The 26,327-nt window shown below is 40.2% G+C and overlaps 5 protein-coding genes across 11 annotated transcripts; 3 read left to right on the forward strand and 2 right to left on the reverse strand.

The window, feature by feature from the left end:
- The first annotated feature begins 1,827 nt into the window (after positions 1–1,827).
- Positions 1,828–6,258, forward strand: CPK7 (calcium-dependent protein kinase 7-like). Of its 2 annotated transcripts, none has more exons than NM_001402030.1 (8): positions 1,828–2,462; positions 2,571–3,451; positions 3,730–3,873; positions 3,960–4,112; positions 4,285–4,400; positions 4,786–4,953; positions 5,039–5,263; positions 5,760–6,258. In NM_001402030.1, the coding sequence occupies exons 2-8, from the start codon at positions 2,752–2,754 to the stop codon at positions 5,880–5,882; spliced, it is 1,629 nt and encodes a 542-aa protein (NP_001388959.1). In that variant the 5' UTR covers positions 1,828–2,462; positions 2,571–2,751; the 3' UTR covers positions 5,883–6,258. The 2 variants fall into 2 exon arrangements, with proteins under 2 accessions (NP_001388959.1, NP_001388960.1); NM_001402031.1 differs by having other exon boundaries at positions 1,828–1,963.
- A 644-nt stretch (positions 6,259–6,902) lies between these two features.
- LOC4331491 (uncharacterized) lies at positions 6,903–8,754 on the reverse strand. Its single transcript, XM_015776003.3, has 4 exons — positions 8,250–8,754; positions 7,539–8,173; positions 7,262–7,468; positions 6,903–7,137 (listed from the first exon to the last, which is right to left on the reverse strand). The coding sequence occupies exons 1-4, from the start codon at positions 8,455–8,457 to the stop codon at positions 7,093–7,095; spliced, it is 1,095 nt and encodes a 364-aa protein (XP_015631489.1). The 5' UTR covers positions 8,458–8,754; the 3' UTR covers positions 6,903–7,092.
- Positions 8,739–14,923, forward strand: LOC9266772 (monosaccharide-sensing protein 2). Its single transcript, XM_015775998.2, has 7 exons — positions 8,739–8,889; positions 8,984–9,097; positions 11,619–11,708; positions 12,578–13,144; positions 13,284–14,008; positions 14,114–14,301; positions 14,380–14,923. The coding sequence occupies exons 1-7, from the start codon at positions 8,886–8,888 to the stop codon at positions 14,825–14,827; spliced, it is 2,136 nt and encodes a 711-aa protein (XP_015631484.1). The 5' UTR covers positions 8,739–8,885; the 3' UTR covers positions 14,828–14,923.
- Positions 14,924–18,369: 3,446 nt separating this feature from the next.
- On the forward strand, positions 18,370–21,899 carry LOC4331492 (PIGF/3-ketodihydrosphingosine reductase fusion protein). Of its 6 annotated transcripts, none has more exons than XM_015776006.3 (9): positions 18,370–18,561; positions 19,128–19,380; positions 19,477–19,542; positions 19,642–19,684; positions 19,904–19,958; positions 20,088–20,196; positions 20,482–20,549; positions 20,672–20,789; positions 21,391–21,899. In XM_015776006.3, exons 2-9 carry the CDS (start codon positions 19,237–19,239, stop codon positions 21,502–21,504), a joined length of 717 nt encoding a protein of 238 aa, XP_015631492.1. In that variant the 5' UTR covers positions 18,370–18,561; positions 19,128–19,236; the 3' UTR covers positions 21,505–21,899. The 6 variants fall into 6 exon arrangements, with proteins under 6 accessions (XP_015631492.1, XP_015631491.1, XP_015631494.1 ...); XM_015776005.3 differs by having other exon boundaries at positions 19,125–19,380; positions 21,391–21,749; XM_015776008.3 differs by having other exon boundaries at positions 19,125–19,380; positions 20,148–20,196; positions 21,391–21,749.
- Positions 21,890–25,490, reverse strand: LOC4331493 (MLO protein homolog 1-like). Its single transcript, XM_015776001.3, has 13 exons — positions 25,211–25,490; positions 25,032–25,089; positions 24,357–24,598; positions 24,139–24,255; positions 23,945–24,005; positions 23,770–23,855; positions 23,583–23,657; positions 23,394–23,482; positions 23,234–23,283; positions 23,103–23,143; positions 22,771–22,980; positions 22,540–22,668; positions 21,890–22,455 (listed from the first exon to the last, which is right to left on the reverse strand). The coding sequence occupies exons 1-13, from the start codon at positions 25,331–25,333 to the stop codon at positions 22,069–22,071; spliced, it is 1,668 nt and encodes a 555-aa protein (XP_015631487.1). The 5' UTR covers positions 25,334–25,490; the 3' UTR covers positions 21,890–22,068.
- Positions 25,491–26,327: the final 837 nt, after the last annotated feature.

Here is a 26,327-nt window from a genome sequence, read left to right on the forward strand (position 1 = left end):
TAATCTCCATTCCGTAGCAGAAGATAAACATTTGCGTCATTGTAGATACGATTGTCGCCCATGCAATCATACAGCACTAGCCACAAGAGCAAAAGCTTCCACTGAGAACCTTCAAAAGTGGCAAGGAGTAATCAATCTTATTATAAGCTCACGTTACATTCTCCTGCTTCTAAAGGAGTAGCTCTTTGCGACTCATATGGGTCATGGCCTGCCGCTTAGACCCTCTGAATTTCATCAGAAACAAAATCCATTCTTATCTGAACCTGAAAAACCTTCAGACTTCTAGTAGTATCTGATCTTTGCTCTAACCTGAAATTCAGTGTCTTCTACAGATAACCAGCCCCACCTAATTTTCCATGGGGATGTGTCCTATGCAATCAAACCATGTGGCTCTGACTCACCACTTAACCCTGTTTGAAGCACACGACACCGGCCAAATAATAAACCCATCGCAAGAAAGCAGATTAAACTGTTGCTAATTTTCATGTGGCTGAGAAGGCTTCAGGTCAAAGGCTTTCTGCCTTTTCTTATTGCGTTTTAGGCGAAGGCACTCCAAGTTTCTAAGCACAGAACGGCACCGACCCCGCAGCAGGCAGGTTGATTTCTGAAGACGCAACAGCGGTTTCTTCAGAAACCTAGCCTCATGAGAAATTCAGCATGACATGTGTGCCCCCTGCAATGGTAGGGCGTCCCTGTCTGTGTCTGGGCTGGCTTCCAATGGGGCTCCATTTCCCTTTTGTTTCTTGGTCTTATTAGGTAAGGCCTTGCTACTGTATTTGCATTGCTGGGAAGCTGAGAGGATATGTTTCCATGTTACACCTTAGGGTTAGTGCTAATTAGAATCTAATCCTGAAGAGATATGATAATTGCGTCGCAACCTTACTCGATATTCTGGTCGACGACATCTGTAATTCCAGTACATATTAATATTTTTTTAGTATAAATGGGGAACATTATCTTCAAAGCTAATGATTCTTTTACCAAATTTTCTGAACTTTATCCTTTTTTCTGGAAGTACCATATTCGAATTTGCAGAAGAGAATATGCTTGCAGCTCTTGGCTCTCCCCATGTTTACGAAATTTATATTTCAAAACGTTCCACAGAATTTCATACACATTACACAACCAGCTGAACTCTGACCAATCAGACAACACCTAAAATTAACCCAACTAATCCCCTGCCGAGGAAAGACAGTCTAACTTCGATTTGTACAGGATAAACAAACCGAAATCATTTACTAGTAGTATTACAAAACTAGTATCTGTAGCTGTCAGTGAATTAGTCTGAACTGAATTTGGATCGGACTCGGAGTATATGTACCCATCCGTCCCAAAATATAAGTATTTTTAGCATAGTGACAAATCAAATATTTTTAACTTTAACTATTAATAGCAAAAATATAAAAAAGATTAATCATATAAAATTAATGTTATTAGATTTATCATTAAACAAACTATTATAATATGCAACTATTTTTATTTAAAATATTTTACTTTTATAGATATTATTACTCAAAGTAGTATTTTGGAGACTAGCCGAAGTCTAAAAATGTTTATATTTTGGAACGTAGGGAGTATATATAAACAGCAGCTCCAGCTAGAAGCCAAGCCAATGCAAATCGTTTTTGACTGAATAAATCCATCGTCTCTCAATCCCCAAACCGCTTCTGCTGCGAGACACCACCAACCAAGAAACCAGGGGTGGTTTTCTGTCGGTGTGTAATACTCCAGGAATCCGGGGGCCCAGCCGCAAAAAAACTGTCCGAGTCGCACCTAACCAGAGGCGTCCCCGTGCTATAAAAGGCGCGCTTCCCCCTCCTGCTCTTCTCTTCTCTCCGCTCTATTTTTTTCATCCTATCGATTTTGCAGTTTAGCCCTCGAAGAAGCAAGGATTTCGAGCCCGGTCCCTAGGCTCGATCCGGCCGTGTCCTTTGCTCCGATCGAGCGCGCGAGGTCTCGTAAGGTCCATCCTGAGCTTGTTGCTGTGGAGTGCGCGATTCCGCGCTCGATTTCGTTTCTTCCGGCGCAGATTTCGTGTTTTTTGGCCTAGATTTGGCTTGTGGGTGACCGCCTAGGCGTTTCTCGCGTGTTTCGGCTTTTTGTCTGGGATCGATTTGTGGCTGGATTTGCTTGTTCCTGGCTGCGGAGCTTGGATCTTAGCATTAGAAACCCTCAGATTGGGGATTTCCTGCCGGAGGAAGCTTTTTGGAGGAGCTGCCTTTGGGAGGAACTCTTCCAGTTCTGAGGGTTTCGGTGTTTGTTGCTCGCCTGGCTCGAGAAGAAGCTGGGAAATCTCGTATTTTAGGGCGGGTTCTAGTAGATTTCGTGTAGTGGAGAGCAAAAAGTTTGTGTGGTTTTGGTGGTCAAGTCTGGTGGTGGAAGCCCCTCAGGCCGGAGATTTCCTCCTTCCGGTGGACGACCAAAGGAGCCGCCCTTGGAAGGAATTTCTTGCCATCCCAGAGGTTTCCACTTCCTCACCTTGGCTAAGTTTAAAACTTTCCGCTGTTTTCCCTTGCCGTGTAGTAACAAGTATGGGTTGCTGATCAAGTCTTTGTTGTGAAAAATGTCAGGTTGGGGATTTCCTCACGCCCAGGAAGCCAAGCAAGGGCTGCCTTAGCGAGGAACTCTTCCAATTGGACGGGTTTGCGCGTAGCGGTGCGGCTATATAAGTGGAAATCTGCATCCCTGGGAAGGATACAATTGTTTTGAGGCTGGGAACTTTGGAATTGGTTTGCATAAGGAGTTCTTGGAATGGGGAATCAGTGCCAGAACGGGACTCTTGGGAGTGATTACCACAATCGGTTCCCAAGGGAGCATGCCGTTGGGTACGTTCAGGGGGATAGCTACTTGGACTTGAAGAAGTTCGATGATACTTGGCCTGAGGTGAACAACTTCAAGCCTACTGCTGCTAGTATTCTCAGGCGGGGGTTGGATCCTACATCTATCAATGTCCTTGGGCGGAAGACAGCGGACCTAAGGGAGCATTATATCATTGGTCGGAAGCTTGGTCAGGGCCAGTTTGGCACAACTTACCTCTGTACCGAGATCAATACAGGGTGTGAGTATGCTTGCAAGACCATCCCAAAGCGCAAGCTCATCACCAAGGAGGATGTAGAAGATGTGCGCCGTGAGATTCAGATAATGCACCATTTGTCGGGCCACAAGAATGTTGTTGCAATCAAGGATGTCTATGAGGATGGGCAAGCGGTGCACATTGTGATGGAGCTCTGCGCTGGTGGGGAGCTCTTTGACAGGATTCAGGAGAAGGGGCATTACAGCGAGCGGAAGGCTGCAGAGCTTATAAGAATAATTGTCAGCATTGTGGCTATGTGCCATTCGCTCGGGGTGATGCACCGTGATCTTAAGCCAGAAAATTTCCTCCTTTTGGATAAAGATGATGATCTGTCAATAAAGGCAATAGATTTTGGTCTATCCGTGTTCTTCAAACCAGGTATATGTCGCATTTTAATGCACTTGTAGTGGTTTATTTTTATTTTTAGAGAGTAACATATCAACACATAACGTGTATATGTCTGCTTTGCTGTATATTCTGTGGATATTATTTGCATGCCACCAGAATCAAGACCATCCTAACTATATTCTGTTGTTTATCCATCTTATTCATCTTCCTTAATAGTTCTTGCAATTTACATGTGTGAAGTGTTGTGGATTTACAAAATAGTTTTTGACTTCTATCTTTACTTAAATTTGGTGTTTTAAAATTTGCAGGTCAGGTTTTCACTGAGCTGGTTGGGAGTCCATATTATGTTGCTCCTGAGGTATTGCACAAACGTTATGGACCAGAATCTGATGTGTGGTCAGCTGGAGTGATACTTTACGTTTTGCTGAGTGGAGTGCCACCATTTTGGGCAGGTGGGTTATCTAAATTCTCAGGTGTTAAATTTGAATCTAATATCATTCTGGAATTGCAAAGCTGATCACATCCTATCCTTTTCCAGAGACACAACAAGGAATATTTGATGCAGTTCTGAAGGGTCACATTGATTTTCAATCTGATCCATGGCCAAAGATATCTGACAGTGCAAAGGATCTTATAAGAAAAATGCTCTCTCATTGCCCTTCGGAGCGTTTGAAGGCCCATGAAGTGCTAAGTAAGTATATTTGACCTATTTCTTCACATAAATTAGTTGCCCTTTTGTTTCATCGCGAATAGCTCTGCATTTTGTTCATAACATAGTTTGACGCATGGTTTTAGTTTTCACTAATTATCTAAGAGCTACAAACCTTTTGATATGTTGACTGATATATATATCTTATTGTCAGGGCATCCTTGGATCTGTGAAAATGGAGTTGCCACTGATCAAGCTCTGGATCCCAGTGTTATCTCTCGGCTCAAACAATTCTCTGCAATGAACAAGTTAAAGAAGTTGGCTCTGAGAGTGAGTGCTTCATATTCTTGCATGCTTCCATATTGCTGCTATGATATTTGCTATCATATCATCTTAATCGAGTATCCCCAATTGGCCTTCAGCCCTTCACTATATCCATTCGCATGCCATGCCATATTGTCATTCTTTGGATCCCTATGATAGTAAAATAAGTTATTTTTTTGGTAAATGTCAACTTTGGGAGCTGCTCTAGGCTGATCATCTGATTTTGTGGCAATATGGAAAACAAGTTTTTAGGTTGCGATATTCAATTATGTGGTATGCACATTAACATGCCGCAATTCAGCCTGTAGCACTATTTCGTTGCATGTCCTACTGCTGGCTACATCTGTGAACCATATGCCATTTCTTTTTTCTGACACTTACGTGCTTCCAGGTGATAGCTGAGCGTCTTTCAGAGGAGGAGATTGCTGGGTTAAGAGAAATGTTCAAGGCAGTGGACACAAAAAATAGAGGTGTAATCACTTTCGGTGAGCTTAGAGAAGGTTTAAGAAGATTTGGCGCTGAATTTAAGGATACAGAGATTGGTGATATAATGGAAGCGGTAAGTAGGTGCAAGACCACAAATTGTTGGTTAGATGGTGCTCTCTTTCTTTGAGATCTTGATTTAAACTCTGAAACTTCTTCAGGCACACAACGACAATAATGTAACAATCCATTATGAAGAATTTATTGCTGCAACTCTACCTCTTAACAAGATAGAACGTGAGGAGCACCTGCTGGCAGCTTTTACATATTTTGACAAAGATGGGAGTGGTTATATCACAGTTGACAAGCTTCAACGAGCTTGTGGAGAACATAACATGGAGGATTCACTCCTTGAAGAGATTATTTCAGAGGTTGATCAAAACAATGTAAGTTGATTTCACTATACAATATCCAAGATTTATTTTTTAGTGACTATTGACTTGTAACCACCGTATTGAGAATAATTTCAGCATAACACTCTGCGCTTTAAACGAAAGCATACACTCTTGGACATGTTAGGATTTTTTTAGACTTCTAGTGTCTCTGCTGGTCAGCTGGTACATCGGTAGTTTGCGTTGTAGTCTTTAATCCTAATGACATTCCCTGTAAAATTATTTATTTGATTTTACTGGCATCTGTCAGCGTCACATCTAACACCAAACTTGTTCAACAACAGAACGATAACATGTACACGGTTGAGGGCAGTCTCTTCTACAGATCCATTTGTCCTGGGTCCTCATGCTTTAGAACTTAGCATTAGCATGTTTTTTTTTCCAGGGATAGTATTTCAAAAGAAAAAAGAAGGCGATGATTTTGATTCGTCAACCCTGAAAATCTTTCTCGAGTTGAATCTAATGAACTGGTCTTGTCATTCTTTTTCAGGACGGCCAAATTGACTACGCCGAATTTGTAGCCATGATGCAAGGCAGCAACGTTGGACTAGGGTGGCAAACAATGGAAAGCAGTTTGAATGTAGCATTAAGAGACGCACCTCAAGTACATTGATGCACGAATGTATAGATTTTGTTCTCTTCTCTTGTCCATTCATTCTTCACTACCCAATTCGGGTCTGTGACTTGTATGAGAAGAGATCAAGTCAATTCATTTAGTTGGTATTTATTCCAAGCAAGTGTGAGTTGATAAGTAGCGTAGTCTCTATGGAGACAATAGCATGAGCATATAGTGGTGGTATATTGGTTGATGTAGTTGCAAGGCCGCCTAGCAATTAAAAAAGAACCCAAAAGAGGTGCATTCGCTTTGTTGGTTGTTCTTTCAACGACCTGTATTACGCAATGAAAGTCGTCATGTTTGCGTAACTCTAATCTCAATGCTTGCGTTCCTATAATATCTTTAAAGATTATAATATTACATTTCCATGTCATATGAGATTGAGTTGCACTACCAGCCACCTCTTGTACTGGTTGGACGTTTGTATTCTGATTGTTGGACGTTTGTGTTCGTTGACAGTCACAAACTGTGGTCGTTGTTCTGTTGGCCCATGAACAAAACTAGACGCTACTCTGCTGTTGCAACTCTGCTCTGCTTTGTTCTGCAGTGTCAGGCAGCTGAAGCAACAGATGAACCGGTACATTAAGATCCAGCTGCCTCCGATGGATGAATCGAATTACAATTCGGCTACCAAAAAAAACCGTGGGCGAAGGTGAAGGTGAAGGTGAAGGTGAAGTGCTCAAACCAGATTAGGAGGCGGCGACGTCAAGTTTGAGCCAAAGTTGCAATTTGCAAAACCTGGAGAAAAACTATTCACTCCGTTTTTTAATAGATGACGCAGTTAACTTTTTCTCACATGTTTGACCATTCGTCTTATTTAAAATTTTTATGCAAATATATAAGATATAAATCACACTTAAAGTACTATGAGTGATAAAACAACTCATAACAAAATAAATTATAATTACTTAAATTTTTTAAATAAGACAATGGTCAAACATGTAAAAAAAAGTCAACGGCGTCCTCTATTAAAATACATTAAAATACGGAGGTAGTATACCGTAGTGTCCCTATAAATTCAGAAAGCGGCGTGCTGTATTACTTTTAGCTAGATCATGCAGACAACAGCGTCAGTATATGTACTCATGTATACTCCTTTCGGGAGGCCAATTTGATTAGTATACACCCGGGCGTGTAAGACATTTGTGTATGGCTATAATTCTATTCTACATAAAAATCATCGAACCTGACAATTTTGATATCCTGATCAGGTTCCCTCCGACACACGCGACTCGCGCGAAACGACTATCTCCTGCAAACAAAACCAAACTCTGCTTTCAGTGTATTTCATTTCTTGGCTGTGTACTCTGTTGAAAGCCTGAAACCAGAGGAGAATCAGGAAGAAAGAAAAAGATAAGAGAGAGAGAAATACTTGCCTTGACATCTCCATCTCTGGAGAGAACACACCTCGACGTGATGGCGCTGCCATGGCCCAGCACCCACCCTACCTCGCACACGAACTCGTCCTTGCCATTCTCCTTGAACGAGCTCCACAGCTGCTTCGGCAGCGTCACGATTCCATCGCCGTCGTCTCGGCTCAATCTCTCACCGGGCTCATCAGGCGTCAACCCGGCGAACTTGCCCTGTTGTTCATTGCTGATTAAGCACTTGATGCTGTCCGTGTGCAGCAATGGCGCGTGGAGAAATGCTTACCGTCTCGGGGTCCAGCTCGCCGGAGAACCTCGCGGCGGAGGCGGCGTCGCTCTGCCACTGCCCGGTCACGTCGGAGGCGGCGAGCTTCTCCCCGGCGGCGAACGCGGCCTCGCGGAGGGCGCAGCCGCCGAGCTGGTCGCCGTTCCGGTAGGGGCCGTACCACTGCTCGGAGAACACCTTGACGCCGCGGAGCCGCGCCTCCTTGGCGAGCGCCACTGTCTGCACGAGGCGGACCCTCACCTCCCGGTTGTCCGGGTGCACGACGCAGTGCTCCACCTCGAGCACCGGCGCGGGGCCCCTGGGCCAGGCGGCGACGTACGACCCGGCGGCGGAGTAGGCGAACGCGGAGGCGGAGGAGGCGTGGCGCTGGTGCGAGGTGTGGACGGTGGCGGCGTCGGCCTCGCAGCCGACAGTGGGGAGCAGGCGGACGAGCCTGTAGTGGAGGTCGCACGGCGCGGCCGGGTCGGCGAGAGTGGGGCACTGCGTTTGCCAGTCGAACACCTGCACGCCCCAGTCGCGGTAGGCCTCGGGGACCACGTTCTCCGGTAGCTCGACGGCGTCGCCGGCCGCCGTGAACTCCGCGCCAAATCCGTCCCACTCGCCGGACACCCGCGACGCGAACTCTGCCCAACTATCTACACACGTAGCCAGCCACGTGAATTCAGTTCAATCATCCAAGTAAACTTGATCACAACAAATTCTGTTACTAACCTGGCTGCGCGGAGGTGGAGGAGCCGTCGGTTGCAACGGTGGCGGGCGAGACTGCATGCAGATGCAGGGGCAACGACGACGATGACTTGGTGAATGGGCGTAGTCCAAGCGGGGACGGCTTGATCGCCGGGGATGGCGGCGAGCGATAGCAGGCGCCGCATGGGATCGGGAGGAGCAGCCGTTGGCCGGAGAGAAGATGCATGGTCATCGCTGTTTTACCGTTAGCGTTATTCGCGGTGCGTGGCGGTACTCTCTCTTTTCAGTCGTGGCTCAGAAACGAGCGATCGAGGTTGATCCGGAGGGTGTGGTTGGACTGCGCCGGCAAGGGCAAAGGCAAATCAGTCCACCCCTAAACCAACTCAACGAACTGATTAAATAGCCTCCGACTCCCCCTTACATAACTCCATCTCTATTTACCTCCTACTGTATAAACACGGACTGGATATTGGAGGGAGCGACGTTTTGACGTGTGGTGCAGTGATACCACACCAACGCCGATACAAACTACAAATGGTTGAGATTTGAAACAGTACGGCAGAAGGGAAGGAATACATAAGAAGAAATTCACATGTGGTTTAGGTTAAACCGGCTACACTTTTTCTTCTATTCCTGTTACGTTTGGTTTCTGGCCTGAGGATGGGTAAGTATGTTTAAACCATTATTATTTTTGTTCTTCTGTAAGAAATTGGTAAGCATGTTGTGTTTGATTCGTTTTTATTTACGAGGGTATGCAGCAGCGGACTTGGGTGCCTGGAAGAACACGCGGCAACAATACTCTCCATCCTCGCCGATCAGCTTAGGGTCTTCCGTCTTCTCCGAATCAAGTCTGGAACTTTCGACAACAACAGGTTAGAACTTTACTTACAAGTCTAGATTTTACGATTCTTATGTAGGTCGCGTGAGGTATGGTGAGAGGTAGATGTATCAAACTTATCAGCACCACTTCAAAAACAGGAGAGTTTCTTTACTAAAAACTAGTCATAGATCCAAGCATCCACATCGGTTAGTGTTGTCAGAAAATACATATATTTGTTAAAAAAAGGAAATACAAATACACTTCATTTTAGAAATTTGTGTTAGTTCAATTAATGTATTTTTATTTTTATCATCGAAAGGTTGAGAAAATACTAAGAGGAATTATTTTTAGTGCAAAAATAATGCTTCCGTTAGGAATCATATATATATGCATAACACAAAATTTTCAAAAATGTATGTTTGTGTTTATTTAATTGCATTAATCATATGGCAAGTAAGATTCGCCTATTGCTAGAATGGAACAATCCATTATACTATCCTTGGTAGATTTGTCCAACATGAAAGAACTTACTAGTATTTGATTTGGGCATATTGTATCTACACTTACATATCAAGCTGAAATCAAATTATGTATTTATTGCCTGTTTGATCAAACACACATCCATTATAATGTTGCATATGAATTGATGTGTGAGATGTTTCCCTGTTCTGTAATTAACGTGAATATTTCTAGATTTTATTATTTTCTCACTATTAATGTTAGAAATTTTAGCTTTTAAATCTAGCGCCTTGGCCCTGAAACGATTCTATACCCATCTCAATTTGTTGTGCCACGCTTATACTATACTAGACGTTTTAATTTTGGTCAAAGTCAAACTGCTTCAAGTTTAACTAAATTTGTAGAAAATAATAATAACATTTTCAACCCAAGACAAATTTATTATGAAAATATATTCAATTATTGATTTAATGAAACTTATTTGGTATTATAAATATTAGAGTGAATAGCTAATTTAATCCCTCAAGTTTCACCGAAGGCTCAATTAGGTCCTTCAGGTTTCATTTTGTCCACGTAGGTCCTCTAAGTATTTGTTTTGGTTTAAAATCATCCTTAGGCCCACTTAATATGCCATATGGCTATTTCTAGTCAATATTTCTGTTAAAAAAAAATGTCCCTTTCGCCCATAATTTATATACAACTATACACTAGAAAAGAGAAAACCAAGATAAATAAATAACATTGCAGAAGTACTTCCCATTATTTCAACATGTGCACATCAAACTTAAGCAATGTCTATCGTATGCACTTGCAAGTACATAATTATTTTCGTTTTACATAAATTACTATGCATTATCTATATAAAAAATTCATTGCATTCAATTTTTTTCTCTTATATATGTGAATGAGGGGGTAAAAATGTCATTTATCAAGAGAGTTGTTGGTTATGTTTGGCCATGTGGCTTCTAAGTGGGTTGAAGGATAAGTTTGAACTAAAATAAAAACTTGAAGGACTAATATGGATAGATTGAAACATCAAGAACTCCGCTGATACTTGGAGGACCACTTTAGCTATTCATCCTAAATATTACTATATTTATCTATAAACTTAGTTAAACTTGAAGTAGTTTGACTTTAACCAAAGTTAAAACGTCTTATAACCTGAAACAGAGGGAGTAACTCTTTACATTTTCGTCTTATCTTCGGCAAAAAGTTTAAACCCGTGTTACAATAATCAGGCTTCTATTGTATAACGATTACTCCTAACCTCTAACTCCCGATGCTAGATTAAGCTTTTTCGAACCAACTTTATGCTAGCACTTTTAGCGGCACGTGAATGAGACAAGTTATTAGCATATGGTTAATTGAGTATTAATTATTACAAACTTAAAAAATAAATTTATTTATTTTTATAAGAAACTTCCATATAGAAAACTTTGCACGAAATACATCATTTCATAGTTTGAGAAGCATGCTCACAGAGCACAAGGAGATCCGTTCTGAATAGGTGAGTTTGAATAGCTTCTTAGTTTGGCTACTATCTTGTTTTCCCTAAGCATGCTTAAACGATACTCCTATGTTTTTTTAATAAAACTATCTATATGGTAAGTTTTTTTTTCAAAAAGTCAAATAAATTTATTTTCAAATTTATAACAGTAATTACTCTATTAGTCTTGTGTTAGTGGCTCGTTTTTCGTGCTAAAAAAGCCAGCTTAATCCGAACGACGCCTTGGTACTAGCTTGCATTGCCTGCTACTGTGTTGATGAACTACTCCCTCCGTAAAAAAAAAATCAATCTAGTACTGGGTGTCTTTTTTTTTTTTTAGACAAAGGGAGTACTACTTGTAGCTGCCAACCTACCACTGCTAAATGCTGCCATGTTGACTGCTGCTTGTTAAATGGGCCGGCCAACTACTACTGTTGCTGCACGATAGCTTACTTTGGCCCAAGACAAAGGAAGCCCATGCAACCTCCTCTTATCTTATCTTTTCTCTTTTCCATCAATTATTCAGAGGTGTCAGATTAACTTTGTACAGAAGTCTAGAATAGCCTCTTTATAAGTAAATATATATTATCTTCAAGAAAATATTATCTTTTATTGTTTGACTTTGTAGCGGATGGCTCGACGGCTAATGCAGTGCTCGCTGCTATTGTGGCATCTATTGGCAATCTACTACAAGGATGGGACAATGCAGCCATTGCAGGTAAAGATATAGTTTAAATGTAAGGCGTTTGTGGAGTTCCAAAAAACTACATCCAATAATATAATTTCTTTATAAGATGATTAAATATTGCACTATGATTAGGCATGATCATAACCTACTTTTATAGTCATCTAAAGGAAATTGCTTTTTTTTTTTGTCTATGCCATGTAGTATATACTACCTCCATCCCAAAATGTTTGACGCCGTTGACTTTTTTAAAAATGTTTGACCGTTCGTCTTATTCAAAAAATTTAAGTAATTATTAATTCTTTTTCTATCATTTGATTTATTGTTAAATATATTTTTATGTATACATACAGTTTTACACATATCACAAAAGTTTTTGAATAAAACGAACGGTCAAACATGTCTAAAAAAGTCAACGGTATCAAACATTTAGGGAAGGAGGGAGTATTACATAAACAATAAAAAATATCATCTTTATTTAACAAGATCGATGATATGCTACAATTTATTATTGTATGGCACACCCATAAAATTGTGCACTACACTATTATTAAACTAACTGTATATAATCTATCAAGGAAGTGCATATGCAACTTTATTTATTTTTAGCTTGGTGTCAAAATTTAACAAGTTCGCATTCTATCTAGTGCTCACCTTTAATTTTGATTAAATACTTCACACCTACTTTGATTTACATGTAAGTGATTGTTGTGATTATTATTCTCACGTCATCTCATTCTTCCACTATTACAGAAATCACACAATGCAACATCATATCCACACATTACCATATCCTGCATTGACAATCTTATGTACTATTTACATATATCTTAAATATGTTTATTGATTTTTTACATCTTATCTTGTATATATTTATTGTTTTGTTGAATTATTTTATTTAGGTGCTATTATGTACATAAAGAACGAATTCAACCTACAAAACGATCCAATGATGGAGGGACTTATCCTAGCAATGTCACTAATTGGTGCAACTATAATCACTGCACTATCAGGGATGATTACCAATTCTATTGGGAAGAGGCCATTGCTTTCTGTTGCGGCAATTCTATACTCTATCAGTGCATTGATCATGTTTCAGGCTTCAAATGAATATATGCTACTGTTGGCGAGACTTATTTATGGCTTTGGTTCAGGCTTGGTGGTGACATATGCCCCACTTTATATCTCAGAGACTGCGCCTACAAATATGCGAGGGTTATTAAATACATTGCCACAATTCAATGGGTCTCTTGGAATGTTGCTATCTTACATTATGGTATTTTTAATGTCACTTACACTAAATCCCAACTGGAGAATCATGCTTGGCTCCTTATCAATTCCTTCATTTGTCTTTTTACTACTGTGCATCTTCTATTTACCGGAGTCTCCTGTATTCCTTGTGAGCAAAGGAAAGATAGAAGAAGCAAAAAATGTTATGAAAAGACTAAGAGGAACAAATGAAGTCTCAAGTATGTATAAAAATTAGATTTTTCTAAGTGGGTATTAAACTTAGATTTTAAATTATAATATCTCATATATATATATATATATATATATTTACCGGTGTAAATAATTTGGCATTAATATTTTTTTTATTTATTCATGAAGGTGAAATAGCCTTTCTTATTCAAGGCTTGACAGTTGACCAAGATAATTATATCGAAGATTACATGATTGGTCATAATAATGATGAATTTGATGATCAATCAATTTCAAACACAGAAACAACCAAATTGTATGGCCATGAAGAAGGTGTGACTTGGTTTGCACGTCCATTCAAGGGAAAAAATGTTGTTGAAAGTGACCATAGTCCTATACCTAATTTGCTTGATCCTATTGTCACACTTTTTGATAGTATCCATGGTAATATATTGAATACACCTGAATTCACTAGTTCTGGAAACATGTCAAATGATATAGAACAACCTAAAACAGATTTGGAGAGCCAAGAAGATCTTGATACTGATTATGAAGATGACCTCGGCCATCCACTTCTATTTCACCAAGGATCTTATATGGAAGGAATAGATGATGCATGTGTTAATGGAGGATGGCACATAGCTTGGAAATTTGTTCAAAGAGAGAATGAATTTGGGCAAACACAAGATGACTTCCAACAAATTTTTCTACAAGGTGATATTCTTCAAGCTGGCCGTGTTTCCCATGCAACCGCTTTGGTTAGCACACCTTCTTTTCACCATTCTATTGGACCTGCAATGGTGCATCCATCCAAATTCAACTTGTCTACCGAAGGACAAAGTTGGTCTGATCTTTTACAACCCGGGGTAAAGCAGGGATTGATTGTGGGTGTCACAATACAAATTCTTCAACAGGTAAATATATGTTATATAAAATATTTAATATACTATACTGATGGTTTTAAGTAAATGTTTGTATGTTTAATTTATGAACTTTTGTAATTACCTTTTTATTTGTAGCTTGCTGGAATTAGTGGCATTCTTTATTACACTCCTCAAATACTTGAGCAAGCTGGAGCTGGAATTTTGTTAAAATGGTTTAATGTTAGTTCTTCCTCATCATCTATTTTGACGAGTGCTCTAACCACCTTTACGATGCTTCCTTCTATTGGTATTGCAATGAAATGCATGGATCGTTATGGAAGAAGGTCAGCATGATGTTTTCTAATAAGTTTGGCATTGTGAAATATATATATCAAAGTATACTAATTTTGCTAATTGTGCAGATCACTCCTTCTTTACACAATACCAATGTTGATAGTATCACTTATTATATTGATCGTGGTCAATGTTATGAACTTAGAAGCAATTTTTGGAGCTATTTTATCCACATTTGGTGTTATCATCTATGTTTGTTGCTTCGTTATGGGATTTGGACCAATTCCCAATGTTCTTTGCTCAGAGCTTTTTCCTCCTAGTTGTCGTAACCGTTGTATGTCTATTTGTACATTGACATTTTGGATTGTTTCCATTATTGTCACTTATGCATTTCCTGTTATGCTAAGCTCCATAGGTCTAATTGGTGTTTGTGGGATATATGCTGTTGTCTGCATAGTCTCCTTTATATTCGTGTTAATTAAGGTGCCTGAAACGAAAGGCATGCCTCTTGCGGTTATCGCAAATTCCTTAGCTGTTGGAGCAAGGCTATCAGTTAAACGGAATGAGAACATCTAAATGAGAGTGATTTTTCTTTGTTAACATTTTTTAATAGTAAGACATTATTGATATGTAAGTTTTATATAATTTACCATTGTTGTGTTATTATTGTTACTCACGATTCGTTTATGTTCTTGTTCTATTAATGTTGTTACAATTATGTTTTTTTATCCACTATAGTATTTTTTTAATATTTAAATTTTAGTAACTAGATTCACAACCCATATTTTAGACGATATTTTTTTATGAGTAACCTTTATTTTTCTTTTTTTTATAACATGTTATGGGCCAATCACAATAAATCATTTGTAATTATGGTAAAGAATGACTATATAATCATATAAAAAATTATAGTTATGTGATGATAATATAATCTAAGAACACTTAGTTGAACTGTGGAGAAAATATAAATCTTCCGCCAAATTTTATTTATTCTATATGTGATTCTTTCTTTGCTTTCAAAATTTGAACATGGTCAGCATATGCAATCATTATGGTATCTAAAACAAAGACTATATTTTTTTTTGAGTAAAGCTACCATAAAAATGTGTCTAAACATAATGAGATCATTTAAATTAAAAATGATTTCTTAATTAGCATTTATTTTTTATACTAAAGATATTATTGGGATACATTTTTTATATGATACTACATTTATTATATTATAATTGTTACTCTTGCTATGTTTATATTTGTTGTACTAATATTGTTTGAATTATAATGTTTGATTAATTATAATAGTTACTTAATGTATTTTTGAGTTGTAGTGACTAAATACAATTTGAATGTAATAACCTATATTTTAGGTGGTACTCCCTCCGTCCAATAATATAAGGGATTTTGAGTTTTTACTTGTAACGTTTGACCACTCGTCTTATTCAATTTTTTTTAAAATTATTATTTATTTTATTTGTGACTTACTTTATTATCTACAGTACTTTAAGCACAACTTTTCATTTTTTATATTTGCAAAAAAAAATTGAATAAGACGAGTGGTCAAACGTTGCAAGCAAAAACTCAAAATCCCTTATATTTATGGATGGAGGGAGTAGGAGTATTAACCTAAAGATTACATATTGATGCCGATAACCTACTCATTTTACTTCCGATGTATCATGGTATGAGACATACATTGGTAGTTATGGTGGCTAAATGATAAAATTATATGTCAATATAAAAAGGTAAAATTATTCTAGGTTATATATGAAGGAAATACTGGACTGACAGGCCACATGCACAGTAGCACAATTACCACACTTGTCTAAGAACATGTCGAAGATATACATACTTTTGTCGAACAACGAACTATCGTACCAAAGGGCATGCTTCACTCAAGGTGGAAAAGATATGAAAACATTAAATGTGTATTAATAATGAAAAGTTGGATCCCCTATTACATACTTTTGTCAAACAACGAACTATCGTACCGAAGGGCAAGCTTCACTTGAGGTCTATTTATAGGTTTACAACCCTAGAGTTTGGTGTCCTAGTGAATTTACATGATTGTTCCTTTGATGGGGAACATTTATGAGGGTAACTATAAGTAACCTTTATATAAATATATATATAAAGGTCATTTACACATAAGTCAGGTCTCATGTTGTCATTTATATATGTGACATCCCAATAAAACTCTAATTTAGCATGATTAGTCACAATATATCGTTTTAGACTTAGTTTGCATATCCTAGACAAGTTTGTGCACCTTAATTAGTATTTTACAAGTTTATGTACTAAACTACACCCACTCAATAAATTTATGTACCAACAACGTAATTTACTCTATTATTAATATATCATGATAATTACTACTAACTTATGTAAAATTATAAATAACATATATTGCATAGCGTGTGCACATAAACTAGCTAGCACTATTTAGTTGTAAGGTATGGTGACTTAGAGCTAGCAATATCATTATCGGAAGTAGAGAAGAATAAGGTAATAGGAAAAAGATCGAATAGCTTCTAGGATAATTTTTTAGTTACCTACAATGTGGTAAAGAACAAATTTGCGTTAAAAATTATGAAACTTTAATAATATTTTTAAATTATTGATGAACTTGAGTATATCATACCATGGATGTGAATATTTTTTTCCTTCATGTGTGTTGTTGGCAAACAATCTCCTCTATCACTTAAGTTTATCTTTATGTTCTCTTAGCATAGCACGTTTATGTTCTCTTAGCATAGCACGTTGAGCTGAAAAGTGTCTTGGATTGAATCAAATGGAGAAACTGTTTGATTAGATTATTTTTAATGGTACTCTTTTTTAAATGGGTAAGTAATATTAATCATGAGTAGTTATATTTTTTGGTGCACATTTTCAAGAAAAAAAATTAAAAAGTATAATGTGAATCCCATATATTACTATTTCAATTTCATATATTTATAGTGTATATTTTTTAAATCTTAGAACATTTTTTTCAATTCTTGGCATATAGGAACTATAAAAAAAATATAATTATCTATTTGATTAAAAGTATTAGATTAAAAACATATGAGTAAAAAGAGAAAAAAAATAAAAAAAAAGTTACAAAAGATATCAATATCCCATATTTCCAAGTTGCCGAGTATATCGCTGTGTAATTGTGTCTAAGAAGGAAGAGAAAATCATTGTGCTAGTTGCCTCGAGGATACTTCTTCGTCCGCTCGGTGTTGACTCTAACTCCTTGTGTGGTGCGGACCCCCTAGAGTTGTTGCTAAAACCACCCGATGTAGTTGCAAAAATATCTACCATCCCTTTGTTTCTACCAGCTGAGATTATGAGAATATATTTTCCTTTTCACCAATGAGATTAGCTAACAAAATGTGTATATCCCCATGAGATTGGTTTATCCTATTCTGCATATTGAAATAATTTTTTGTCTCGGACAACACTACTTGTAATTGATCTAATAAACATAAGAAGAAAATGGATATCTTTTATAGATTATATTATACTTCCATGTTATTTTAGTAAAAGAGTGCTATTTTTAGTTTTGGTTGGAGTGTGATCTCTATTATGAAAAGGGAACGTCTTAAAAGAATAGTTTCTCTTTAATTCGACACTAATCAAGTTATTTGCTGCGACCGAGGTTTCTTATTTTATCTTATCTGTGGAAATAGTTTTCTTCAATTTATGCACAATTACAAATTGTTTTCTTTAAGTTTTCTGGGAAGTATTTCTAAACTTTCCGCTGCAACGCGTAGGATAACCACTATTATATATAAAAGAATCCATCGTCTCAAATGTCTAGTCTGAGAAGCTCCGTTGAAAAATGGTATTAGAACTAATGGATATTATTTCCGATTTCCATCGAACCGTTTGGGTATGGTGGAGATGAGATGTGCAATCCGGGTGGATTGAGACAGTGTTTGGCAAATCAGAAAGGAAAATGATTTCCTACCCACCAAGAGACATTTTTAAATCCTAACCGTTTATTCTCTCTTTCATTTAATCATAACCCTTCGTTCATTTCCTAATCCCAATTCCAATCCCATTCCCTCGTTTCCCATTTTCCGAACACACCGTGAGTGATGGGCGAAATTACTACTCCTTCGTAATACGATTACGTATCCATCCCCTCCTCGTCAGTTTGCCCACCGCCGCCTCCGCCTTCGCCGCCGCCATCGATCCCCATCCATCCCGCGAGCGAGCAGAGTCGCCGTAGCTCGTCCTGCTGCTTCCTCCGCCGCCGCCGACCCCCATCCATCCCGCGAGCGAGCAGGGTCGCCGTCGCTCGTCCTGTTGCTTCCGCCGCATCCATCCTGGTGAGCACATCCTCCGCCACCGCCGCCTGCGCCTGCGGCGATCCCCATCCATCGTGCGAGCAAGTAGGGTCGCCGTCGTTTGTTCTGTTGCTTCCGCCGCATCCGTTACGCGCATGCTCTTTCCCATCTCTCTACCCACGCACTATTTCTCGAATTTGAGTTAACCCTAGCTTCTGTTCTAGAAATTTGCCTTAAATATCATACTAATAACATTTTGTTTGTAGTTTGGGGTTTCAACTGAACCCCCATGTCCAATGTTAGATCCGCCACCGGTAGGCAGCCAATTTGTGATTTGTGAATGACTGGATGTGAATAGATCGTTGTTGTTATCTTAGGATTGGTATTAGTTACATAGGGAGTAATAAATACTTTCATGGCTAAGAGCAAGCTTAGAGCAAGGTAGTGCCATTGTAATCTTCTATTTATATGTAAGATTTTTTGCACATTCTGAACTTGCTTGTTAAATTATTTGCTATATTTGTATCATCTTTTTAGCTAATTTGTCGTTGTATATGGGATTTGTGGTGTTAAAAAATTTTTGTATGTAATGTGAACTTCCAAAGTAGGATCATGCCACTGCGAGAGGTCGCTGAACCGCAACCTGGGAATTGACCTCCCGACTTGGCAGGTGTTGGCTCCACTGCCACCTATTGACTCCCCCACGGTGCCCCTGTCATGGGCGACGAGGCCACGCAGGTCAGCGCCTCAAGCGCAGTAGCGGTCCATGCTCTGTGCTTCGCTGGGATCGTGGCAGCCCATCAATTGTCTGGCCGCGGCATGCTCGTCTCCAATCCCGCCTACGCCCTCCGCCTCCTCGTGGTATGCATCCGTCCCCTCACCTCGTCACATTGTCCGACGTATCTTGTGCTCCCCTGTTCCCTCATGTCTTCTGATTCGAAGTAAGACTTTTTCTAGGTCTTCGAAGCGCCTCTTGTCATCGCAGTGTTCAGTTTGCTCCGTCGAAATCCCAAGCGCTGCTCGGTATGGCGTGCACTTGTGACCTGTTCGGTCAATTGCTTCTTCTGATTTCTATGCCAATGTTATGTTCAATGATAGGATAATTGGGTTCTATAATTTCAGTTTCTTAAGGCAGCTGCGCGAGGATTGCTTGGCCTCCCCATTGGTTAGTTCTCTCTCTTCTGTGTTTTAACATTCATATTAGCTTCTAGTTTCGTGAGTTAACTTAGCTTCGTTACTACGACCAAAATAGCTGGACACAGGATATATTGTTCAGTACTCATGGCTTAGTTCATTCTTGTGACACAATAATAGTTGAACTATTGAATTATTTAGGACCTACTTACCTTTTTTTTCCCTTATTGTACACAATGTTTTCTGATAGGTGCGTTCCTAAATGCATTTGGAGCAATTGTTCTTGGTGCACCCATTGGAATCAAGTGAGTATAGATCAACAAGGACGTCAATGGTTGTTGTTAACCTTTATGTCAATGCTAAATAGATGTCTAGTACTGTCATATATACTGCTTCCTACATATTTTTCATCTGATTTTACCAGAATGCACCAGGATATTTCTTTCATGGATAATACATATCAATGGTCCTTTCACGGGGTTGCATATCTGTAGGTACTGGGCAGCAACAACTTATTGGTCACTTCTCATGTCCTTGTTCACAGTAAGTGCCATTTCCCCTGATTTACTTATGTGTCACTGCCAGTTAGATTCAGTTAGATTTTCACCACTCCAAAAAGTAGCATTCCTGGAAATGCTGTCACTGGCAGGTGGTACTAAATGTGAGTGCCATTTTTGGAGCAGCAAGTATGTAAAAATACCACATCTGAGATTAACAATATTGGCAACCGGACAACTATTACTTTTTTTCTTGTGCCAATACTGTGCCTTTATATTTATATAATTGTTACATATCAAGTCATATCAAGCTAAATCCATGATTTTGCAGTTTGTTCCTGCAGCATGCGTATTTGGAGCATCCAAAGTGAATTGGCAGGCTGTGCTCTCTCATTCCATGTACATCGCTTACTCTTAAATGAAAATAGAATGCTAGGGGTTCATTTAATGGATATCTTCCTTCTAAATTTACTGTCCAGCAACTGCCTGACATTGTGGTTTGTTGTGTGCTTTTGCATCAGTTATTGCGGATCAACTGATTCAGTGGACTACATGATATCTGCACCTGCTCATGGAGCTGTAATAGGAGCATGGCTTGGTGCTTGGCCTATGCCTCTCGACTGGGAAAGACCTTGGCAGGTAAAAATACCACTGTGAATCTTTACTGTCTGCTGTCATCTGCCTAGGCTTGGGAAGTCAGAATTATAAATGGAAATGTTCATGCATGTTCACTAACCGCTACCTCATTAACTAATTTAGTTGGGTTTACATGGATTATAGTAATTTGTTTGAAGTTCTACAGTTATATCGGCCATTTAAAAGAACTACTCCATATTATCACCTCCTTTATCTGAATTAATTTCACATTACTCTTCGGCATCTATTTAAGTGAAATTTGAATGTTTTTATGCATGCTCTGTATCTGAAATTTTCCTGCATGTTCACTACCTAAGGTTCCAGCTTAAACAGCATTAGCATGAACTAACTTTTTGGAGCTGACATGAGTTTCTGTAGCTTGCCTCATATTCTGTACTTCTGTTGTCTGTTGCTTTTGGGACTACTCATTATTATCATCTCTTTTATCTGAAATAATCTTGTGTTCTCGTCGTGCATCCTGCTTTCAGTGGACTATGTAGTGCACAAGGCTGATAATTCCCTTGCTGAGCCTTACACATTGCTTCTATCGTTGCCTGCACCTCCATTCTGCCACTTGCTAATGTTCTGTCATGATTTTTCGTAGGAATGGCCAATCTCTGTTACTTATGGCTCAGTCGCTGGGCATTTGATTGGAATGGCAATATCACTGGCCCTAGTAGTTACTCATAAGAGAAGAGGTCGTGCCAAAGCTGACTAGCTAGCCTATGGATGACAAGTGCCCTTGCTTTTTCCTGGCCATCAGTGATTTTTCCCGATAGTGTACAAGTATTCTTTTTTTGGGACCAGAGAGCTTTCATATTGAATATAAGGAGTGATGGCTTACGATAGGATCATCCAAGTTCTACGTTGTTGACTCGTTCATCTGGAACCTTTTGCAGCTAAATCCAGATTTATGTCATTTAGCTTTCATATATTGAATATAAGCAGTGATGGCTTACGATAGGATCGTCCAGCTTCTACTTTGTTGACTCCTTCAGCTCGAACCCTTTGCAGCTAACTATTACTATCATTTTTATTTTGAATTAACAAGAATTTTCCATGTAGTTTTATAGTAAGACGAAAGAGGATGGAGATTATTTGGATGTTCCCCAATGCTGCCGCATCTTTCTTCCGAAAGAATATGTTATACAAAGTTATGCTTTTATTGTTTCTTAAAAAAATCGACTGTACTTTTCTAATCTCTATATGTAGTGTACCAACTATACATTGTACTCCTATATTTGCTGCTATACAACTTAAGTACAGAGAAACCTTTCGGCCATCACCGTTGTACACTGAAGGAGAAATCAGAATCGGCGATGTCAACTTGGATGGCCGACGAGGACGCCGCCCTCCTCTTATCCGGGTCCATCCGGTTAAACCCATGCGGCCGCACCACCGGCGCCACGGGCACCGGGTACATGTCCCTGGCCTCTCCGGCGAACCCCGGCGATGCCGGTGCGCTCGGCGGATCTTCCGACCTCACCCTTTGCTTGTGCAGCAGGTGCACCGGCGACGAGCCGCGGCTCGGCGTCGTGTCGCCGCTCATCTGTGCTAGGAACTCGTCGGCGTCCCGGAGCTTCTTCTTCTCCCTCGCCGTCTTCCTCCAGTTCATCAGGGCCTTCATCGTCTGCTCCTCGAAGATGGTCTTCTTCATGTTTGATCCCATCTGCAAACACACGGAAAGGTTGAGGACGTTGGAATTGAGACCTCCAAGAGCATTTACAAGTGATTTTTGTCTAAATGGTTTCACCTGTGTGACGAGTGCGTAGAGAGGGAAGGTGCTGTAGCTGCATAGGAACTGAATGAATATCCCCACTACAACTTTCATGATACTCAAGCCCATGTTTTCATGGAAGCATTTCTTCAGGCCAGGGGTTGCCTGTCAGACAAAAATAACCAAACCATGTCAATCATTAGTGGCTCATTAGTGAGTGCATAACACTGGCTTTTGAAGGTTGATGCCAATTAGCAAGTAGCATACCAGAGTCCACACGAAATGTGCCATCTGAAATGCGTTCTGGAACAGTATCAAGTGTATGAAGAACAAGACCCAATCAGGCCGGTTAAACCAGAAGTACTTGTTGCTTGGTTCAACGACCGGTGCTCCCTTGATCACAGTTGCCCTGTCCTGTATCTCCTGTGCCATCTCCATGATAACCATCTCCAGCTTTGTCCCAACCAACATGAGGATCTAAAGACAACGGCATGCATTTTTTTTGTCAAATGTTTTGCATACCTTGTAGGATAAAATCATGATTCTGTTGACTATTCATTTGCACAAGAAGTCAAGAAATATATATAATTCGCACTTACGACGAGTGGAACAAAAGAGATCCAGATAAGCGTGCCGAACCCTGCACCACACACAGATAAAAAACATGGTGATTACAAGACCAATTATTCAGAGCAAACAAAAGAACGAACAGGATAGGACAAAAGATTACCTTGGATATCAAGGAAGAGCACAAGGATCGCGACAAACCACAATGGGAGGCTGCAAAAACAGGCCAAATGTGTCAAGATCGAAGGACGAACACAAGACTGAATACTTGTCTTTCTTTCTTAAAAAAAAAAAAGAGAGAAGTACTGGAGAGAGGGATTCACCTGATGCCAACGACAACTTTGAAATCGTCCTCTAATGACCTCTTGATGTATTTGTGGAAGTCGAACTTGCTATTCTGCGACAAATGCGCCTGCAAAGAATTAAAGATACATTAGTTAATTAGTGCACACTCCCAAAAGCTTGGTCCATTGCAACAATGGCGAATGGGTCAGGTTAATTAGTAGTAGTACATTGATGAAGCCTTGCCGCATGGTCAGGTAGTCCACCTTGGTGACAGACCCGAAGAACTGCCTGAAGAACGCCACCTAACAACAAACATGGTAGTTTTTTTTCTTTAAAAAAAATGTTGGATACGAACAATAACCAGGTAGCTGCAAAGATTAGGCAGGTAGAGATCGATTAGGTGCAAGAACTCACAATCCATCTGAGCCCAGGTGTGCTTGACAGTCCCAGATGCCGTTTCACGAACGATGTCTGATGCGTGAACCGGAATCGTGAAGGATCTGCAAGGATGATACGAGTTATCAGTTCTTTGCTGTCATGTTTCAAGTTTCAGGTAAGAAGGTTAGTATTAGTTAGATTCTTTAATTACCGTTTGCGAACTGATACTCCAACGAGTTGGTCTCTAATTCCCATTTCTTCCATTTCTTCATCTACACCAAGGAACAACATATGCATGGGCAAATTAATAGATTTTCTCATCGCAATCCAAATCAAAGACTGACAAATTCTACTAAAAAAACCGTGCTTGACAACAGAGTGCCAGGTGGTTAATTAGCCACTCACTTTGAGACGCCCTAGAGCCATGGTGATGACGCAGTAGGTGACGTGGAACACCGCGAGCACGAAAATGAATATGTGCAGCTGGTGCATGCCGCCCGATGACATCAGCGCCACCTTGCCCTGCAAAAACGAAGAAAAATCATCATCGTTAAATTCGCACTTGAATTTCCCTCGAAATCATCGTGTGACGTTGCAACAGATTAAGCAGCGTTTTTGCTCACCGATTGCGCGCAGTAATCCTCGCCGGCGGCGCCGGCCAGTGACCGGCGATGGCTCTCTTCTTCTCCGGTGTACCAGAGAAGCCTCCGGCGATGGTCCTTTTTTCCCTTCAGGCCCTTGACGATATCTTGCCCTGCCTTGCACGGCAGCATGATGTTGGCAGCTGACTCCGGGATGCATATCTTGGAGATGGGCGTTTGTGCCACAGTGAGGAGCAGCGATATGAAGCCCAGCAGCATCAACTCTGCAAGTGGAAGAAACAGGGAAAAAAAGAGAGAGAAAAGGTAAATGGACAGAGCCAATCAGGGATCAGGATATGGGCACTGGAATGGAAGCATGTAGATGATGAGTCTTGACTTCCTGTGATGAACTGGTGCGGCGGCTATTGTTTTCCTGTTTGGAATTATATAAGTGCGACCTTTATGTTTATGTTTAGAAATTAGAATACGAGTGTTCTATGTTTGAAGAGGAAAACTAAGTGGTCATTTATGTACTCCGGTGACTGTTTGACGATATAAGAGGCTAAGTATTTGTACTTCAAACTTCAAACATGGTACCGTTTTGACGAAAAATGGAAGATTAAGAGGCAAAGCTAGCTCCTGCCTTTTGTTCAAAAAGAGAGAGAGTGAAATTTGCTTTGACAAGAAATCGAACAGGTTGGTGAAACTAAAGCTGACCTGCTTTGATCTTCTCGAGCGCTTCGCCCATGGCCTTCTTCTCCCGCTTATGGAACCACTGCAATATCAATCAATCAAGCACCAGGCCACCAGGAATGGTGTTATCAAGGTCGGTTTTGTGGAGAGCCAGCCAAAAACAAACGAACAAATTAACAAACGATGGATGCAACGGCACGTACATGGCCGAGCTTGTGGAGGCCGTGCTCCATGGCGACGGAGACGAGCACGATGACGGCGCAGACCACGGCCACCGCCCACGTCGGCGTCTCCGGCAACGCCCTCCCCCCTCCTCCCCCTGCCATCTCCCCTCCTCCTCCCTCCCGCACGTACGCACGCACTCACGTACGCCTCTCGCTGGAGCTCGATAGCTAGCCGCGATCGTACGCTACTACAGACTCTTTCTGTCGCTGCAGGGTGAGGTGGTGAGGTGAGCGCTTGCTCGCGTTGATCCGGTTTTTCGCCAGGCAGGCGGTGCACGGGGGCGTTTTTATTGTTACCCGCGCGGCTGCGGCGGCTGCGTCAAAGCGCGTGCCGGCCAATGGCGAAGGGATGGGGGGACACGGGACGTGGGCGGGCGATTGTTACGTGGTTTTGGCTCGGAATTACGTAGGAAAACGGTGTTTTCTACTAGCTGGTGCGCGCGGTGCGGGCCGTGCGGCCGTTGGTGCTTGGCTTCCCTGCTGTAGTCTTGTGCGCCCACTATTTTACTAGTAGTACTAGTTTACTGCTCGGCCGGCAAAATATACTGGAGTACTCCAATATAGACGAGGGATGGGAGAGAGACTGCGACACGACAGTGCCCGGCTTCACGGGGCGTATCCATTTCCTTCTTTACGGCCGCTATGAAAAGCGACACATGCCACCTTCGTTTTTTTAATAGATAAACAGAGTTGATTTTTCTCACATTTAATTAATCGTTATATTAAAAAAAATTATATAATTATAATTTATTTTGTTATGAGTTGTTTTATCACTTAAAGTACTTAAAGTGTAATTTATACTATCTTATACATTTAAATAAAATTTTTTAATAAGATAAATGATTAAACATGTGTTCGAAAGTTAACGGTGTCATGTATTAAAAACGGTAGGAGTATATAGTATTACACTAAAGTTAATTAACTGGTGAGACGAGATCAATCGATTCATTAGTGTTTTACTACGATATATAGAGTGCGTATCTGAACAGCTTGGTCGACTGTAGCGTGTGGGTGACGAACTGACCGACGTGTGGCTCCAATCATCTTGGGTAGACAAATAGTAGAACTGGACGTACGTACATACGTACGTATATGT

This window comes from Oryza sativa, chromosome 3 (assembly GCF_034140825.1).
Source record: "Oryza sativa Japonica Group chromosome 3, ASM3414082v1".
Taxonomy (NCBI): domain Eukaryota; kingdom Viridiplantae; phylum Streptophyta; class Magnoliopsida; order Poales; family Poaceae; genus Oryza; species Oryza sativa.

Excerpts from the sequence above, each read along its gene's own strand:
- CPK7 (NM_001402030.1), top strand. The coding sequence starts at position 2,752 with ATGGGGAATCAGTGCCAGAACGGGACTCTTGGGAGTGATTACCACAAT. Across the intron at positions 3,452-3,729 it reads ATCCGTGTTCTTCAAACCAG|GTCAGGTTTTCACTGAGCTG; the intron begins GTATATGTCGCA and ends TAAAATTTGCAG. Across the intron at positions 4,401-4,785 it reads TAAAGAAGTTGGCTCTGAGA|GTGATAGCTGAGCGTCTTTC; the intron begins GTGAGTGCTTCA and ends ACGTGCTTCCAG.
- LOC4331491 (XM_015776003.3), bottom strand. The coding sequence starts at position 8,457 with ATGACCATGCATCTTCTCTCCGGCCAACGGCTGCTCCTCCCGATCCCA. Across the intron at positions 8,174-8,249 it reads CTCCACCTCCGCGCAGCCAG|ATAGTTGGGCAGAGTTCGCG; the intron begins GTTAGTAACAGA and ends CTACGTGTGTAG. Across the intron at positions 7,138-7,261 it reads CCAGAGATGGAGATGTCAAG|GAGATAGTCGTTTCGCGCGA; the intron begins GCAAGTATTTCT and ends TTTTGTTTGCAG.
- LOC9266772 (XM_015775998.2), top strand. Across the intron at positions 11,709-12,577 it reads GGACAATGCAGCCATTGCAG|GTGCTATTATGTACATAAAG; the intron begins GTAAAGATATAG and ends TATTTTATTTAG. Across the intron at positions 13,145-13,283 it reads AGGAACAAATGAAGTCTCAA|GTGAAATAGCCTTTCTTATT; the intron begins GTATGTATAAAA and ends TTATTCATGAAG.
- LOC4331492 (XM_015776006.3), top strand. The coding sequence starts at position 19,237 with ATGGGCGACGAGGCCACGCAGGTCAGCGCCTCAAGCGCAGTAGCGGTC. Across the intron at positions 19,543-19,641 it reads GAAATCCCAAGCGCTGCTCG|TTTCTTAAGGCAGCTGCGCG; the intron begins GTATGGCGTGCA and ends CTATAATTTCAG. Across the intron at positions 20,550-20,671 it reads GCTGTGCTCTCTCATTCCAT|TTATTGCGGATCAACTGATT; the intron begins GTACATCGCTTA and ends CTTTTGCATCAG.
- LOC4331493 (XM_015776001.3), bottom strand. The coding sequence starts at position 25,333 with ATGGCAGGGGGAGGAGGGGGGAGGGCGTTGCCGGAGACGCCGACGTGG. Across the intron at positions 24,006-24,138 it reads TGGCTCTAGGGCGTCTCAAA|ATGAAGAAATGGAAGAAATG; the intron begins GTGAGTGGCTAA and ends TCCTTGGTGTAG. Across the intron at positions 23,144-23,233 it reads GCTCTTCCTTGATATCCAAG|GGTTCGGCACGCTTATCTGG; the intron begins GTAATCTTTTGT and ends TGTGTGGTGCAG.